Here is a 19768-nt window from a genome sequence, read left to right as displayed (position 1 = left end):
GCAGTATCTGAGCATGAGCTCATTTTACTTTTGCATCTGCATTTGCATTCAAATCAGTAAATCCCAAATTATGAGGAAGAGCAGGACCTGCAACCTGTCTTTCTTGGCTGTCTAATTAACACCCATATAGGGCAGAGAGAAGAATCTGGTTTCATTCATTGGGATTCAGCAACAATAAACAGGAGTGGCAGGATGAGGCATGAACCATTCACATACTTCTTCTGAAGGTAACTGGGTGGTGAGTGGAGGAAAAAGGACACTTGTTTCATTTAAACAAGGCTAAATAATACAAAGCCTTTCCTGACCATGGGAAACCTAGCTGAATTTCCTTTTCTTTGAAGTTCTTCTGCCCTTATGGTCCTCAGCATACAATTTAGTCCTTAATTATGTCATGCTGTTCAGTTTCATGCTCATTACTCTCATATCTCCAAAGAGATATGAAGCAATTTGAGGAGATAGATCATGTTTCCTTTTCTGCAAGATTCAGGTGCGAAGAAATGTAAAGAGCTGAACAACCATGCCATTGGGAGGAAAGATTGTTTAGTTAAATTGGGAAAACTTATTTGGAGAATACAACCTGGGTTCCCACCTAACATCACACACAAAGGTGGACTTTAGATACATTGAAGGCTTAATATGAAAGGTAAAATTTTGAACTTAATAGAAGAAAATAAAGTAAAATATTTTTATGACTTGAAAGAGGGAATACCTTCTTAAAAAAACTTTAAAAACACAAACATAAGACAAAATTGATGAAGATCATCATTTCAAAATTATGGATTTCTATTTCATGAAGGACAACATGGTCCAAATTAATAGAAGACAGAATGGATGATTATAATTTCCTCAACCAGCAAACTGTTCATATCTAGAAAATATAAGGAAATTCTAGAAAATAACACTAATAAAAGAAAATAACTCTAACAGAAAAACAGGTAAAGCATAGGTACAAGCAATTTATAAAAATGAAAACTCGATAAAGGATAGGTACAAGCAATTTATAAAAATGAAAACTCGAAAGGCTAACAAGCATATTTAATAATGCACAAACTCAGTAATTAGAAAAATGTAAATTAAATCACAAAAAGACATAACTTATTGCCTATTAGGCTGGCAGAAGTCAGCAAGCCAAATAATACCAAGTGTTGGCAAAGATGTGGGGACATAGGAATCCTTATGCACTGCAGATGGGCGTGTACACTGGGTCAGCCATTCTGAAGAGCAATCCACACTAATTAGTTAAATTAAGTGGGTACACACCCAGTGACCCAGTAATTCTGCTCACAGAAGAACTTGCACAGGTCTATAGGGGACAAGTAGGAGGCTATTTAGTGCAGCATTTCTTGGGATGATAGGTAGGAGGTAAAATATGGCAAAACACACTATAAACCATTTTGTAGTAGCCAATAGCAGTGAATTATGTGTACATTTAGCAACATGGACAGAGCTTTAAAAAAAGTTCTGAGTAAAAAGGCATGAAACAAAAAGTGATGCCATGGACTGAATATTTGTTTCCTGCCCCCAAATTCATATGTTGAAACGCTAACCCTCAATGTAATGGTGTTAGGAGGTGGGGCCTTTGAGAGGTGATTAGGTCATGAGTGGGGTTGGTGGTGCCCTTATAATGAGACCCAGAGAGCTTTTTAGGTCTGTTCTCCACTATGTGGGTATACACTGAGAAGTCTGCAGTCTGCAACCTGAGAGAGGGTCCTTATCAGAATCTGACCTGGCTGTTCCCTGATCTCAGACCTCCAGCCTCTAGAACTTTGAGAAATCAATATCAGATATTACAAGCCACTCAGTATCTGGTAGTTTGATGTAGTAGCCCAAAATGACTAAGATGAATGATTTATAACACAAAGAATAAATTAAAAGCATGTGCACACAAAACAACAAAATACATTTTTACAGGAATGAATACAAACAAAAGAATACATGTGGCACAAAGAAGGGTTGCCTGCTGAGGGAGGTGAATGGGAGTACGTTTTGTGAAAAAATGAGAGTAATAAATAATGACAGCCAGCGAAGGGCCTTGCATGTGCTCATGATTGTAATCTGTCATTACCTAACTCAGTCTTTGCACGTGAAGCTCCTTCACTCTGAGAAATACATGATTTATTGAAATTTAAAAGTCTACTTTCAAACACAGTATTACTATCATAAATGCACTCTGCATTTGTTCACTTCCATTTATGGATTTTTATTATTTTATTTATTTTTATTATTTATTTATTTATTTATTTATTTATTTATTTATTTAGAGCAAGGAAGAGAGAGGGGCAGAGGGAGAAAGAGAGAAAATCTTAAGTAGGCTCCAGGCTCGATGCAGAGCCCAACATGCAGCTTGATACCATGACCTTGGGACAATGACTTGAGCTGAAATCAACAGTTAGACACTTAACCAACTGAGCCACCTAGATGCCCAATTCTCTTACCTTTAGATAAGGTGGTTGAGCTACAAAGGGTGGTTTATCAGAATCACTGTTTATTAGGATGGAGATTTCCTTGTTCCCTCATCCCTGCCAACCCATCCCATTAGACACTGATTCAGTGGGTCTGGAATGGGGCCTAGGAATTTTCAAGGTGATTTAATGCAAGTGGTCTGAAAATAGTCTTTTGAGAAATATTGAGGGAAATGATCCACAAATCTCTTCCTTCAACATTGTTTTAAAACAGAAAGAATACATCTGACTTACCAAATTCTCACTCATCTCCTTTAAGTCCTTAAGGTTGTATGTGTCGTTTTGTCTAGAATTTCTATTGACTTGTAGATCTGAAATTTTAAATGTTCCATGATAATACTCCGTTTTCTGTCCTGTGATAAAAAGGAAAAGTAGGAAATTACATGATTAGATTTCAGGATCTAAGGCACAGATATAATGGCGTTAGTATAGAGTCTTGAATTATTATTGAGACTTTTTTCTAATTTAGTTTCTTAATAAATATAATGAAGATAATAATTAATTTTTATGTTAATAATAACTGGAATTTGTTGAGTGTCTACTGTATTGCCAAACACTGTTCTGGGCACTTTACATGTATTAATTCATTTGGTTCTCACTCTAGCTCCCTGAGATTGGTGTCACCTCCATTTCACAGGTGAAGAAAGTGTGGCACAGAGGTGTTAAGTAACTTGCTCTATGCAATATAACTAGTGAGTTGGCCTGAGTTTAACCTTAGAGAGACTAGCTCTAAAGCTGAAACATTTAATTCCTATATTAGGTCTTGCTGAGGTAAAATGTATACCACCTTATACTCTGCTAGAAGTAGATGTATATGAACATCCTTGTGAATTTTGATTTATAATGGGAGAGCCAGGCAAAGTAAGAAAGACAGGAAAAGAAAGGGAACAAACTGTCAGAGGTGGGAGATAAGAACAGTGTGTAAGTGGGGTGAATCAGTCAGATCTCTGCTTGGCTGCTGGGAAAGATAAGAAAACAGAGCAGTGGGGCTCCTAAGAAATCTAGTAATCTTAGGAGTCTGGCCTTCTGAGGGTGGGGGGCAAGAAATTTATGAAGAGTTAATTTTTTTTTTTTACATTTATTTATTTTTGAGAGACAGAGACTGAGCGTGAGCAGGGGAGGGGCAGAGGGAGAAGGAGACAGAATCTGAAGCAGGCTCCAGGCTCTGAGCTGTTAGCACACAGCCCAAGGCAGGGCTCAAACCCATGAACCATGAGATCACGACCTGAGCTGAAGTTGATGCTTAACTGACTAAGCCACCCAGGCGCCCCTACAAAGAGTTGAAAATAGAAAAACGGAGCAGCCACAGAATAGCATCTCTCCTTAGGGAGCCTGGCCTAGGAAGGACACAGTGGGCACAATGGGTTTCCCAGCTATGGACCTAGGAAAGAGAGAGGGATCTCAGAATGGTACATCTTCTAGGTGGTATGTTTCTGGGCTCTGTAGTGCTTTTTTTTGGTCCCCCTGATACTCATCTGTACAATCCATATCATTATCAAACATTATACTCCTAGTAAAGGGGCTCGTATGCAGTCAAATGAAATGACCTGAGAATCTTTTGCCATTAGCATAAACTACAGGCGGGGTTGTTACAAAAAGCCCAGAGGTGTGTTCTTAAAACCTTTAATGATAGTGATAGAGTCTTCACCCGCCCCCGCCCCAAGTCTGAGGAAGATGACAATAGGTGAGGCCATTCAAGTAAGAAGACAGGTAGTTGTTTTATCAAACACATCTGTGTGAGTGACCCTGTGGAGATTTGTCAACAAATGTTAATGCTTTGCAGTCTGTGCAGAGAAAGATGTAATTTAAAAAGAATTCTGAAATGCATTATTTGTGTGATTATAAATATATCAGGCAATTAAAAATACGTGAATATTATTTAGGAAAGGATAAAATTTTCTCTAAAAATAGGTAACAATATTTGTCCTATTTATAGTTTACCAATTATTTCAAAATTCATTATTTTGTTGGACATGTGTTTTTCTTTGGCCCTTGAAATGTTGGTGGACATAATGATGAGTAAATGAGTCAGTTTTAATAGTTAATATAATAACTAATTTATCATAGTTTTTCACTTGAATGGTTAGAGTTGTTTATTATGATTACCAGTAGATTTAAGTTGCTACTTTTTTTAGTTTTTAAATCTTTTTAGAGTGAGAGAAAGTGTGTGAGTGGGGGATAGGGGCAGAGAGAGAGGGAGAATCTTTTTTAAACATTTTTTTAAGTATTTGTTTTTGAGAGAGAGAGAGAGAGAGAGAGAGAGAGAGAGAGACGGAGCATAAACAGGGGAGTGGCAGAGAGAGAGGGAGACACAGAATCCAAAACAGGCTCCAGGCTGTGAGCTGTCAGCACAGAGCCTGATGCAGGGCTCTAATCCATGAACTGTGAGATCATGACTTGAGCTAAAGTCAGACACATAACTGACTGAGTCACCCAGCTGCCCCAAGAGGGGAGAATCTTAAGCAAGCTCCACGCTCAGCACAGAGCTCAACGTGGGGTTTGATCCCATGACCCTGGGAAATCAGGAGTCACCTGCTCAACCTACTGAGCCACCCAGGCGCCTCTTTCAGTTACCATTTTTGATCTTTTGTGTAGTCTTAAAAGAATATTAGCTTGTGAGCTCCAAGGAGATAGGAAACTGGTCTGCTTTATATAATGTTGTACCTTGAGTCATCCAGAAAAGTACTCATATACAATAGGCATTCAATAATTATTTTTTTTTTCAACGTTTATTTATTTTTGGGACAGAGAGAGACAGAGCATGAATGGGGGAGGGGCAGAGAGAGAGGGAGACACAGAATGGGAAACAGGCTCCAGGCTCTGAGCCATCAGCCCAGAGCCCGACGCGGGGCTCGAACTCACGGACCGCGAGATCGTGACCTGGCTGAAGTCAGACGTTTAACCGACTGCGCCACCCAGGCGCCCCTCAATAATTATTTTTATAAAATGACTGAAAAAAATTAAATTCTAAATTCTGGTAAAAGCACAAAAATACTTTTAGATAAAATTACATTTACATATATACAAATGAAAGTTTGCAGAAAAATGAAATCAAGCTGAGTGAAATTCACAATCTTTACCTACCAGAGACTAACAAGTGGGCCAGAATACCAATGGTCACTGCCACCACTGTCAGTAAGAACACAATGAGAAGGGCAATCATCCATGGTTTCAAACTTCTGCTCTGGGTGCCAAATCCTACTGTCCTGTAAAAAGGAAAACTCAGCAGGTTACTCTTACACTGTAACAGTTACAAGCTTTCTGGTTCTCCTTTGGATAACAGCAAGTTTTTTTTGTCTACCTTTTCCAGCAAGAATACATTTGTCTTGGATATGCATCAAGGTTATCTTGGGGTGAAGGGACGTATTAAGAAGATCAGGATCTGGGAATGTACAATATTACTCGTGGTTTCTATTTCTAGAGGCACTGGCTGTCTGTGCTGTCAGTCCTAACATCTCTTATCAACAATAGTGCTAATGACATTGTGTCAAGTATTTGTTTGCATGTATATTAATCTAAATTTAATTGTGAACTCCTCAATGAGCTGGACTGGTATTGTTCATCTTTTTATCATTAAGATTTAATAAGGTGCCTGGTAAAGAGTAGGATTTTACAAATCCGTAAGAGGAAGATATTATGCCAGCTTTATATATGAAATAACAGAGGCTGAGAGAGAGGACACTTGATTAGAGTCAAATGGTTTAAAAAGGTCCTGGTCTTCTAACTCATTTTGTAGTCTCCTCTACAACTTGCCATTATAATCAACTTTATTTACCTCTTTCATTAGAATTTAGCTTTGGGTGGGTGTGTGTTGCTAAACCAACCTCTTTGGGGACAGAAGGTATTTTTCCTTTTTAAGATTTAGTCCAATGCTTTGCACTGAGTGTAATTTTATTTTTTATATTATTTATTTCATTATTTTTTTTTAAGTTTATTTATTTATTTTGAGATATACAGAGAGTGTGAGTGAGAGAGAGAAAGAGCAAATCCCAAGCAGGCTCCACACTATCAGCATAGAGCCTGATGTGAAGCTCAATTTCACAAACAATGAGTCATGACCTGAACTGAAATTAAAAGTCAGATGCTTAACTGACAGAGTTACCCAGGCGCCCCTGCACTGAGTGTAATTTTAATAAATATTGGTTGATTTACAAGAAATTTTTCGTTTGAATATAGACATATTTTATATGTAAATGAAAGCATAAAAGATACAAGTCATATGGACCTAAATAATTAAGATAATAGCTTTGGCATAAGCAATACATTTACCCAATAAACCTAGTGGAGCTTGAGAGGCTTGAATTCTGTTGGGTATAGAAAATATTGACAATGTATGCATTGGCTGATTAAAAAGAATCTAGACAGCTGGCTGTGGAGAGGCTGTGTGTCTTCCAATGGACAAGAATTAAGGTGCCAGAATATAACAACAAACAGAAGCTCTGTGGAGTGTAACATTATTTAGCCTCTTGAATGATTTAAAACCTAAATTCAGGGGTGCCTGAGTGGCTCAGTGGGTTAGGCGACCAACTTCAGCTCAGGTCACAATCTCGTGGTTCGAGAGTTCAAGCCCCATGTCGGGCTCTGTGCTGACAGCTCCATTGGATTCTGTGTCTCCCTCTCTCTCTGTCTCTCCCCTGTTCACGCTCTGTTTCTCTCTGTCTCTCAATAACAAATAAACATTAAAAAATTTTTTTTTTAAATAAAACCTAAATTCAGAAGTTAAGGATAACTTGGAAACTATTTGGTAGAATGTAACACATTTTCCAGGTGAGAAAACTGACGCCCAGAGATGATTAAATGACCTCTGATGTAACAGAACTAGTGGTCATCTCAAACTCACACCTTCTAACTCCTAGGGCACCATTGTTTTTCCCGCAGTGCCACACTTCCACTCCATTGAGTGCATTCTCTTAAATTGATTTATTATTTATATATTCATCTATTCACTCATTCATTCATTCTTCATTTATTTGACCATTCATTTTCTCAGAGAATCTTAGTATGTTTCCAAGACATTCAAAATCAATAAGAGAATCAAAGAAGGAAGGCTAGAACATAAGGAGACTTAAGGGCTTTCAAATCTGTCTTCTCATCAGAGTTTCTCTGAATAGGGCAAATGGAGAAAGCAGATGACAGGAAGATCACATTACTGTTATAGACTGAATGGTAGGACTCTTAGCAGAGGAGTTGTTCAACAACCAATAGCCCACTGCTTCAAGTGCCGTGGCCATCATATCTACAAATCCCATACAAGGAGCTGTGAACATCTGGGCAGGGGGAATGGCAACCAACAAATAGGTGTGTTAGGTTCTCCTTTTGTGAGAACCTCTGGGGAATAACAGGTGTACAATGCCACATTACAAAAGCTGCAGGAGCCATAGTCTAAATCTGCAGCTATTTAATCCTGTATGAATAAACTGTCAACTCAGTATTGACTTTTATGAATAATATGATAATATGAAGAGATGCATGAAAGCCAATATGCATCATTGACTTTCCATTCTGGAGAGGTCCTGCTAGTGATTTGCATAATATCACTTCAGATTTGGAGAAAAATAGGCTCAGTAAAGCCTTGGGAATCTAGCCTGATTGTAAGTAGAGATGCACTGCACCACTGTGCCCATGCATTTTTTTTCCTGCTTTACTTGCATCAGAAAACAAACACTGATGTATTAATTTTCTATTGCTGTGCAACAAATTACCACAAAGTTAGCAGCTTAAAGCAATACCAACTTATTAGCTCACGGTTCTGTACATGTCATGGCTGAGTTTTCTGCTCAGGATCTCACAAGGTTGAAATCAAGGTGTTGATTGAGGCAGCTATCTCATCTGACATTTGTGATCATTTTCTAAGCTCACTTAGGTTCTAGGCATAGCTCAGTTCTTTGAAGTTGAACTGGGGTCCCTGTTCTCTTGCTGGCTGTCACAGGCCTCTCTCTCTCAGCTCATAGATTCCACCGCATTCCTTGCATGTGGCCCATTCCATCTCTACAGCCAGCAACGGAGAATCACCCTCCCAACAAATCTCTTACATCCTGAATATCTCTCCAGGTACAGCCTAGTCCTTTTCAAAGGTGTCACCTGATTAGAGTAGGTCCACCAAGGACAATTTCCCTATCTTAAAGCCAACTGATTTGAGACCTTAATTATATCTGCAAAATTCCCTCACAGCAGCACCTAAATTAGTGTTTGAGTGTCCAGGAGTGTATACACTGAGGGATGGGAATCTTAGAGGTCATTTAAAATTTTTTTTTTATCATAGCTGGAAATATAACTTTCATGAAAATGGACAGAAATCTCTATAGCCTTCAGAGAAAGCATGTGATATTTAAAATTTCTAATTTTTGTGGAGGTTGTAGAAAACTATTTCATTAAAAGGAAATTTCTATGTTGAATGTACAATTAGAAGAAAACTAAGGTATATTTTATTCAACTAAAAATTTGGGGGAATACAAAATAAACTCTTGGAACTTGAAATGGGAAGGCAGCTAAAATAATCCCTGTTTAAGACCTATTTGGCCTTCTGCATTCCTTAAAGGAAAGGACAAGTACAGATGATACTTAATTCAGAGTAACACAATTTATAATCTGTATGAATTCCAATTTATCATATTCATTTACTTTCATTAAGTTTGAGTATTCAGTGTTTAAAAGGGCATATGCATGGCATCATTTTTCCAAAGATGTCAATGAAAACATGGTGATAATTTGAATAATTTTGTGACTTTGCTTTCTGCAGTTTTTCAGACTGAAAAATACACATCTTGAGGAATATATAGGGCAGTCTGAACTATTAATGATCTGAGTTGGGATATTCTTCAGTAACCAGACTCTAAGCTGAGGACTTTTATATGTGTGAGCTCAAAGAGGTTTGAGTCAGCAAAAGACATCATAGACCTCTTTATCCATATGGATTTTCCTTTTTCTAGAAAGGCCTTCCCTGAAGGCAGCAACTTAGGCTTGCTCTACAGTCAACCACATGCCCATTATCGTTTTATCTATAAACTCTAAATTTTTCTATTTTCAGGATCAGTCTTCTGTTTTCTTGTAGATGCATGTTATCATTATACAAATGTAAATGCATGTGAATAGTATTCAAATGCCAATTTGCAGACAGATTATGTTCCCATAAATCTTCATAAAGATAGTTTCTTGAAGTTTAAAACATGCAATCTTATTTAAAAATAAATTATTGGTTAGCTTCCCAGGCCACCTACAAGTTTACTGAACTTCTAATGTAACTGAACAAAGGTGTTAAGTGCATCAAATTCCTAGAAGACATTTGGTGCAAAAAACTTTGCTCTTCTTTCCCTAGCATGGTGCCCATCCCTGGAGGAAAGTTGTTCTAGAGCCAAAGTGCCAAATTCTCTTTCTACCAATGAAAATCATCATTTCCTTTGAGTCACTCAAGTCAGATGTTTGCTACAGAAGAGCAACATTTTGTGGTAACCTAATATACTCTGACATGTGAATATCTGTTTGGGTACTCTGGGACTATTTTGTTTAATTATTTAATTTAATTTAATTTAATTTTTTAATTAAGTGTTTTATTATAGTTCCAGTATAATTAACGTATAGTGGTATATTAGTTTCAGGCATAGTATATAGTAATTCAGCACTTCCACATTACTAAGTGCTTATCATGGTAAATGTGCTCAATCCCTTTCACCTGTTCACCCATCCCCCACCCACCTCCCCTCTGGTAACCAGCAGTTTGTTCTCTATAGTTAAAAGTCTGTTTCTTGGTTTATCTGTCTCTCTTTTTTTCCTCTTTTGTTTCTTAAATTCCACATATGAATGAAATTGTATGGTATTTGTCCTTCTCTGACTTATTTTGCTTAGCATGATTCTTTCTAGCTCCATCCTTGTTGCAAATGGCAAGTTTTCATTCTTTTCTATGGTGGAATAATATACCATTGTGTGTGTGTGTGTGTGTGTGTGTGTGTGTGTGTGTGTACCACCTCTTTTTTTATTTTTAAAGTTTATTTATTTATTTTGAAAGAAAGAGAAAAAGAGAGAGAGAGAAAGAGCAAGGGAGGGGCAGAGAGAGAGGGAGACAGAATCCCAAACAGGCTCCCAGCTGTCAGTGTGGAACCTGACATGGAGCTCAATCTCACCAACTGTGAAATCATGACCTGAGCCAAAATCAATAGTTGGACACTTAACTGACAGAGCCACCCAGGCACCCCTACCTCTTCTTTATCTTTTCATCTATCAAAGGACACTTGGGCCACTTACATAATTTGTCTATTGTAAATAATGCTGCAGTAAACATAGAGGTGCATGTATCCCTTTGAATTTAGTGTTTTTGTATGTTTTGGGTAAATATCCTATAGTGGAGTTATTGGATCATAGGATGCTTGTATTTAAGGAACCTCCATACTGTCTTCCACAGTGGCTATTTTAGGGTGACCATTTAATACTAAGAGTGACAACAAGAGCTACTATGTAGTAAATGCTGACTTTGTAGGAGTTGTTGGTGTATCGTCGCATCTCATCCTCCAAACATGCTTGTCAGTAGAATTATGTATCTTTGCTTCACAGGTGACTAACTTGCTCCATTCATGAAGCCAGTATGCAGAACTAGAACCTAACTTGGGCTTCTGTGACTCAAAAGCCCATTTTTCTCTGTGATATCAAACTTCTTTCTGAGAGTGATTTTTACGTTTTTTTAGACCAGGCTTCCTATGAACTCAGACGAATAATGGGTGGTATTTCAAGCAGCATGAAAGGCAAGTGAAGAGTTTTAGGAAGTGAAAGTAGAGGTTGTTGGATCAGAGACAGAGAGGCCACCCACCCTCATTGTGGTTAAGTCTGAAATTTATTTTGCTTTCACATTTTCCTTTCTATTGGCTTTACACTTTGATGAACTCTGAAAAAGTTAGGATTCCCTTCTCTCCCTCCCCGTAGAATCTCCTATAACAGTGGCAGAGGTCACCTGGAGTGGGCAGAGGGGAGGTAGGGCTGATAGAATGATAACCATATTGGGGGTTGTCTGTAAACTTTGAAGGCTTTTATCTAATTTGACACTTTTTTTCATACTCCTACAAGTTCTCTATATATTTTATTTCTTGAAATGTGTATAAATATCCTTTTACCCCAAAGTGTGCAAGATCTTGAAGATAGTGAAAACATCATATATAGCATTGAGGCATTTCTCCAAAAATGTTCCCAGGTGGTGGGGGAAAGGAGGTTTTCCATATTCAAACAGGTTTTAAAAAAAATGGGTTAAATAAAATTAGAGAGGATCCTCACTTCTAGAAGTCTCAGAATCTGGTTTTAAGTGGAAGTAAATGTGAACAATATTTCTGTCTTGGTTTTGTATATATTCTTTTCACTGATACAACCCCAGTGCCTCATACATTATCTGATTCTTAGCAGAATCTTGAATACTATTTATTGAATTGGACTGAAATAAAGGTTTTTTAAATTACGTTTTCTTCCTTCCTTCCTTCCTTCCTTTCTTTCTTTCTTTCTTTCTTTCTTTCTTTCTTTCTTTCTTTCTTTCTTTCTTTCCTTTTCAATATTTATTTTTGGGAGAGTGCAAGTGGGGGAGGGACAGAGAGAGGAGGACAGAGGATCCTAAGCAGGCTATGAGCTGACAGGCTGAGAGCAGTGAGCCTGATGTGGAGCTCAAACTCACAAACCAGGATATCATGACCTGAGTCTAAGTCGGCCACTCAACTGACTGAGTCACCCAGGTGCCCCTCAAATATACGTTTTTTAAAAAAAACACCATATCTACTCATATCCTGTGGGATTCTGATGTTCTACAGAACACAGCTTTGAAAACATAGCTCTAGATATATTTATGCCACTGTGATGCTCCATGGAATGCTTGTCAGGAGGTTAAAAAAGAAGAAACGAAGAAAACTTTTTATATTCCTTCAGTGTTTAACTCCCAGATATGGGAGGGACAATGGGGCAAGGGGCAGAATTGAATAAAATACCATTGTGAGTCCAGAGCAAAGAAAAGTTTCTGTGGAAAATGTTGAAATTATTCAAGCTGAGCTGAATTCAGAGGTCTCAGGGAAGGAAAATTAGGACCCAGAGAAGAGAAGACTATTTCTTCACCTATCTAAGGAAATGTCTTTACTCTGGTCCCAGGGATGGAAATTGGGCACACGGGCAAAAAAGGAGCATGAATGAGAATTTTAAGGCTGTAAGAGGAAAGCATAAGCTAAAGGGATTGAGAACACCTTTCCTAGATTCCCCATGGATACTTCATCCGCATGGAGGGAAACTCCCACCTCCTGCCACTTCCCTGCACAGTTACTCACTGCTTAGTCATGTCTGGCTTGCTAAGCTGGATTTACTCTAAAGCCTTGTAGCTCTGTCTTTAGCAACTACCCAACCCTAATGAGTGAAATCAATTTCAGATTCTTGTCACTTCTAGATCGTTCTGTCTTGATTTAGTAAGAGGGATTTCTTGGCTGTATTCTGAGAGGTTAGGCATTTAACTCTCTTCCATCTTCAGATAACAGCAAAATGAAGGTTCATGGTGCTAGCTGATAGCTTCAAAGCCTTTCTTAAATAGTTTTGAATTTAGACTTTGGATTAGGGGTAGAGCACAGTCACATGTTAGTTTAAATTAATGCACCATCATTGAGCTAACTTCTAATTGAGAGTGGTATAGCATTAAATGATAAGAAACCAGTCTCTGGAGCCAGACTACCTGAGCTCAAGTCCTAGCTCTGTCATTTGGTGGCTCTGCAATATGAAGCAAGGTACTTGGCCCTTTTGTGTTTTAGTCTTCCCATTTGGAAAATGGAAATGAAATTAATACCTACCTCATTGGATTTATATAAGCACTAAGTACATTAATTCATGTAAAGTGACCAGCCCATAGTAAATACTATATAAATGTGAATTAGTATCACGATTTTTGTTGTTATTATTATTACATACTTGATAGAAATCAGCCATGCTGAGACAATGGGCATTTTACTATGAGAATTTTATGGTAGGTAATTGAGACCAGTAGTATTTTAGATTTTAGGATCATCTTGGAGTGGCCCTACAGGAAAGAGCTTATATAGGAGGGGTATTAGTAAATACCCCAAATATTTTTAATGCAGTATTAATCCACAAAAAATATGTTCCACTGTGGCTGGCCCAGAGTGACAATAAAATGCAGATGCTGTTTTATAAGTACAATATTAATGTGGGAATAAGGGATTGAGTAACAAAACAGAAACTTATTATGGAACGTTATACTTTATAGAAAAGATAGCACCAAACATTATGTGGTGTATGTGCACGTGTGTTTGTGTGTGTTTGGTATAGTCCTGACATGTTTTGGCATAAGATGCAGTCCTACCTATTAAAGTTTGTAAAATGTGTATCAGATAAGAGGTGAAGGTCCACACTGGGATGCTATGCATGTGTGAAAAATAAATTGTATTCAAATGCCTTGGTCAGAGCCTTGTATACCATAAATATGCCCTAACAAACTACTTCTAAGAATTGATTAGCTATTACAGTGTTATTCCTCCTTTGTCCTTTTGTTTGTCTGTCTATTCAACTATCCATCCATCTGTCCACCTATCCGCCCATCTTTCTTTTTTCACAATATTTTATTGAGCCTCTATTTTGTTTTAAGGCATCATTCAAGGCTTAGAAATGCGTGGATGAATGAAACATGGATTCTACCCTTATGTAATTCATGGTACAACCCATAGTGTTTTTGTCTCAATCTGTGCCATGTGATTGAAAATAATGAAGTATTATAAACTTCTTTTCTATAAATATTTAAAATTACACAAATAATAAATTTCCATTAAGGTAACAAAAATGAGCATTAAAAATTTTGATATAATAGAAAAAGTATATATTGATCTCTGGTCCCAGTTCTTGGCACAGAGTTCCTAAATCCCTTATAATTTCCTAAGTGATAAGATCACCAGGAACATCATTTGTTCTGTTTGGTCTTTAACCTTGGTTCCTGACACAGAGCTCTTAGATCCCTTGGAATTTCCTGGGTGATAGCAATGTCTTTTGTTCCAATGGGGTAACTCTGGGTGGGCTCCTACATAGCTTCAGGATAGGGACTAGTCACCAGAAAGACCAAGCTATAGTTACAAGCTTGGAATTTCAGCTTCATTCCCCTTTTCCCCCCCAACCAACCCCTCCATATAAATCTCTGGGAATGGGAGAGAAGCTGAAGATTGCATTCAGAATTTATCATGTCTATGCGATGAAGCCTCCATGAAAATCCCAACAGTATGGGGTTCGGAGAGCTTCTGAGTTGGTGCTGGGCATCTCTGTCCTGGGAGGGTGGTATACCACCAACTCTACAAGGACAAAATCTCCTGTACTGGGGACCCTTCTGAACCTCATCATATGTATCTCTTCATTTGGCTGTTCATTCATATCCTTTAATATCATTTGGGATAAATTGATAATCTACTAGGTAAACTGTTTTCTTGAATTCTGTGAGCCACCCTAGCATATTAAAATAAAGGAGGGAGTTGTGGGAAGCCCCAATTTATAGCCAGTCATTAAGAACACAGGTAACAACAACCTGGACTTGGGATTTCTGTCTGAAATGGGAGCAGGGGAAGTCTTATGGACCAAGCCCTTAACCTGTGGGGTCTGTGCTAACTCCAGTTAATGTCAAAATTGAATTGATACCCAGCTGATGTTGGAGAATTGCTTTGACAAAAACCGATACAGCTGGTATCATAAGTATGAGTAGTGACATAGGAAAGGAGTTTAGTGGTTTAGTAAAGGAAAACACAGGGAGTTTTTCTGAGAAAAATATTTAAAAATTTTCCTTTAAGTCTTTACCTGCCCAGACAAATCCTCTCCAGGCATCCTCTGCCTTTTAGGATCAGAAGACTTTGGCCTCAGTCCTTGCATTTAATTTTTTGACATATATCTTGAGATGTTTTTGAAACCTCTCTGAATTTCAGTTTTTCCACTTGTAAAGTGGTGATAATAAATAGTACCCAGAGACGTGAGGCAATAAAGTGAGTAAATGAAAGGCTCTAGCACATATCAAATTCCTACTCTGGCTCAGGAGTTTTCATGTGACTTATCTCATGTAATTGTTGACACAGCTTTGTGGAGTAGGCCTTGTTACCTTATCACCGACTCACTAATGAGGAAACTAAGAATCAGAGAGGCAAATAACACAGGTACCAGAGATAAGGGAAAGGAAGTCCTTAACTGTCTGACTTTAAGGCTGTCTGTCCCATTTGTAACCAGACCACTGTGATAATGAACGTGAAGCCTTTCATAGTATATTATTCAAATGTTGCCTATCTTATTTCTATATCCCCAGTAGGTCAGTTTCTTGTCATTGCCCAAGATATTTCACAGCCCCAGCTGTTAATGAATTGGGAATATAGGATGGCGTGTACAGCTTGAGTTAAAGTCACTAACTCTGATCTTGGGTAGCTTTTTTTTTTTCCTTTAAAATAGGCTAACTTGTATGAGGACTGTAAATAATGAATGAGACAATGTATGCAAAATGATTCACATTTTGTAAATAGATAATAAATGACAGATGTTATTATAATAATTACAAATAAACTACCACCCAGTAAGGATTCCTACACTTACCTGATCATAAATTCTTAACATCTTGGTTTCCAAGTACTTTATATACATATCTGCCAGAATGCCTATTTTTATCCATAAGTATATTATTCCCTATATGCCACACAAGTGGAAAAGTAGGAAAGGAAAACAAAGAAGATACTAGCCTTTAATCTTGATGATATGAACACATATTTCAATTTATTGACTACAGAAAAAACCCAACTCAGTGAATCATTTTTAGCACTATGAATTTCATACTCAGTTTAAAAAAATTTTTTTTAATGTTTCTTTTTGAGAGAGACACAGAGAGCAAGTGGGGGAGGGGAAGAGATAGACACACACACACACACACACACACACACACACACACAGGGAAATTGAAGCAGGCTCCAGACTCTGAGCTGTCAGCACAGAGCCCAATGCGGGGCTCAAACTCATGAACTGTGAGATCATGGCCTGAGCTGAAGTCGGACATTTAACCAACTGAGCCACCCAGGCACCCCTCTTACTCAGTTTTTGTATGAAAAAACGAAAAGTTCTTTTCTCTTGAAAGTTATCAAAGAAAGAAAAGCAGGATATCCTAATAGTTAAGTTCAGATTCTGGCTCTCTTAGCCTGTAATGTAGGGCCAGTTAACTTTTATCTATGCAGTGGAGATAATAATGGCATCTAATTGTAGGATTGTGAGAATGAATGAACTAATATAATATATCATGCATATGGCACTATGAGTTGTTGAAAACTAACAAAACAGTAAAATTTAGTTACTAATTTACACACAATGTAGTAATCAGTAAGTAACATGAAGGTTTTGTCATTTTGGTTTTAACCCTGAAGATATAGTTTTTGAATAAATTAGAGAATGAATTTGGCGAATTAACAAGTTGATTGACAGGAGTATTCAAAATGAAATTAAACTTTAATTCATCAATATTTATAAAGATTTGCCCAGAACTACCATTTTCTCTAAAAGATGATAATGAAGGGGCGCCTGGGTGGCTCAGTCAGTTAAACATCTGACTTCAGCTCAGGTCATAATCTTATGGTTCATGAGAGTTTGAGCCTCGTGTTGGGCTCTGTGCTGACAGCTCAGAGCCTGGAGCCTGCTTTAGATTCTGTGTCTCCCTCTCTCTCTCTGCACCTCCCCTGCTTGCACTCTGTCTCTTTCTCCCTCTCTCTTTCTCTCTCTCAAAATTAAATAAACATTAAAAAAAAAATTTAAGGATGATAATGAAGAGAAAGAACCTAATTTTTACATTTATTAATAAGCAATATTGAAAATAATGAGCTGTAAGAAGAGAACGATGCCAGACTTCTGGGAACAAGACAGTAACCTGTTTGTTGATATGATGAGTCATTTGATATTTTATCTTTTATATGAAAAATAATTGAGATTTGTAAGTGAATGAATCACCCAATTAATACATGTATAGGAAGGAGTAGGGGTATGGATATTGCTAAAGGCAAATGAAGATGGGTATTCACAGCAAAGTCTGAGTACTAAGGACTATCTCTGAAATACAGTGAAGATGGTCATGAAACATAGAGAAGTAGCCAAAGTTCAATGTAGCAAAAACAGCAAAGATATGGATCAAATATATTTTGAGAAGGTGTCCACATTATATTTCCTGTTAATAGAGAAGAATGGTGAGCATGGCTATAAAACATATTGTAGAAGTACTATACGTGGAATGTAGGGTGTCATAGTAGTAATTAAGCATTTGCTTTTCTTTAATCCTTAAGCCTGCCTATTAATGTGACCTGCCATCTCCTGAAAATATACCAAATCCTGGGTGAGTGTTCCATGAAGTTATCTCAAAGAAACCATACACATTGTTTCCCACCTTCTCCTTTCTTTACCAAATGTGATGGCTATCTCGAACGATAGCACTGACCCCCAATATTGCTCCTAATTTTTTTCCCTGAAGCCAAAAACTTTCTGTAAACCCACAAATATTCATTAGAAAAGAGGACTTTTGGTGTCTATAATCGTGATATTTTAAAGAGAATAATTTTGGGGATGTGCAATGTGAAAGGTTGGAACTACTTACTGCTTTACAATATCATGATTTCCATAAACATGAAATAGGCATTTTCAAATTCAATGAATTTTAATGAATAAGCAAAATATTTTGCTAGACATTTCCATTTGTGTACTCATTCATTTGTTCAACAAATATTTATGGAGTGCTGCTTATGTGTGAAGCCTTGTAGACGCTGCCCAAGGATCTCAGAGACCCTTTAGCAATTCACTATAGGACTGATACAAATGTGTATTTTATTAGTGGGGAAGAAAGCCCAGTGGAGTTCACTAACTCAGCAGCTGATCTCTGAATTTCCTGATTTCCTTAGTGGCTGATCTCCTCTCTGAAATTTCCCAGGTAGAATCCTTGCCACCCAGACAGGCTGCGGGAGCCTGGGAATACTGGACTTGGAAGTTGTAGATGGCAGCTCTTGGACTCTGTCATCATACAGCTCCATAGATCCAAAGAAGCCCCTTAACTTCTGTTTCCCTCAAATTCCTCATTTCAAAAAGGGAGTTAACGATATCTATTCTGATCTCACAAGGGTGTCCTATTACATGAATGGCATACGTAAAAATACTTTGAAAGTGGCATAAATCAAAGCAATCGTGAAGTATTATTGTCATCATGGATGTTTAAAATCATGGTTTTAATTCCATATAAAGTTATTCCAAGGAATCTTATTTTTTCCTCTCCTTTGCGTGTGGCAAATGCCCTTTTGGGAAATAAAATGAAACAATTCAGTTTTTTTTCTTTAGTATTTAATGGGAGAGTTTTAGGGAATAGACAGGTTTGGGTCTCCTGTTTCCATTCTTCCCACAGGAATCCTAGGATTTCTATGAGAAGGCAGGTATCTCTGTAGCTATGGACCTACCAATCCTATTAGTTCCCAGGACTGACTATATAAGGTATAAGAAAAAGCAACAAAACAGAAAATGCTGTAGAAGATAAATTTAGTCAGATTACTTAAAGAAGGCTTTCTGGGGGCGCCTGGGTGGCGCAGTCGGTTAAGCGTCCGACTTCAGCCAGGTCACGATCTCGCGGTCCGTGAGTTCGAGCCCCGCGTCAGGCTCTGTGCTGACAGCTCAGAGCCTGGAGCCTGTTTCCGATTCTGTGTCTCCCTCTCTCTCTGCCCCTCCCTCATTCATGCTCTGTCTCTCTCTGTCCCAAAAATAAATAAACGTTGAAAAAAAAATTAAAAAAAAAAAAAAAAAAAAAAAGAAGGCTTTCTGTAAAACAAAGGAACACCTTCCACAGGTCTCCAAACCAGACTCAATCAGAACATAATATAATACAGTTCTTCATTAACTTCTTCTAAAATCCCAAGTATTGAACCTGGCAACATGAAATAATGCTAAGAATGATTTTTAATACAAAGATATTGATTTCAATTACAGAGATTAATTAATCCAGCTATTATAATAATTCCAGAAATCTCACAAGATCCATACAGATTGAACGCACTGAGGACATCTCACAGGCAGTGCCCTGACATAATAGGGAATCTAGACACTGACAGACGGTAGAGCAAATAAGCCATTTGCTAAACAAAACTGAACTTACCGATACATCATCTGTAAGAGGAAGAATTTGGTCTTGCAGGTCTGTCCCCACTGAACTTGACTTTCTAATCAACTGCATGTCACCTCTAGATGTATTAGAGGTCTATGGCTGAAAGAAATTAAAACAAATTACAAATAGTTGAAATGAAACTAGTTAGACAAGTCTGAACAGAGAG

At 37.7% G+C, this 19768-nt stretch overlaps 1 protein-coding gene across 1 annotated transcript in view; it reads right to left on the bottom strand.

Annotated features, from left to right (window-relative positions):
- TMPRSS11A (transmembrane serine protease 11A) overlaps window positions 1-19768 on the bottom strand; it is a 53135-nt gene extending 33367 nt beyond the window's left edge. The window contains 3 exon segments of the mRNA XM_045473870.1: window positions 2686-2815; window positions 5547-5668; window positions 19594-19768. Coding sequence (XP_045329826.1) covers window positions 2686-2815; window positions 5547-5668; window positions 19594-19604 — 263 coding nt within the window. The 5' untranslated portion in view covers window positions 19605-19768.

The sequence above is a fragment of the Leopardus geoffroyi genome, chromosome B1 (genome assembly GCF_018350155.1).
Source record: "Leopardus geoffroyi isolate Oge1 chromosome B1, O.geoffroyi_Oge1_pat1.0, whole genome shotgun sequence".
NCBI classification, from domain to species: Eukaryota; Metazoa; Chordata; class Mammalia; order Carnivora; family Felidae; genus Leopardus; species Leopardus geoffroyi.
Note: the sequence above shows the minus strand (reverse complement) of the source record. Positions and strands in the feature narration are given on the sequence as shown.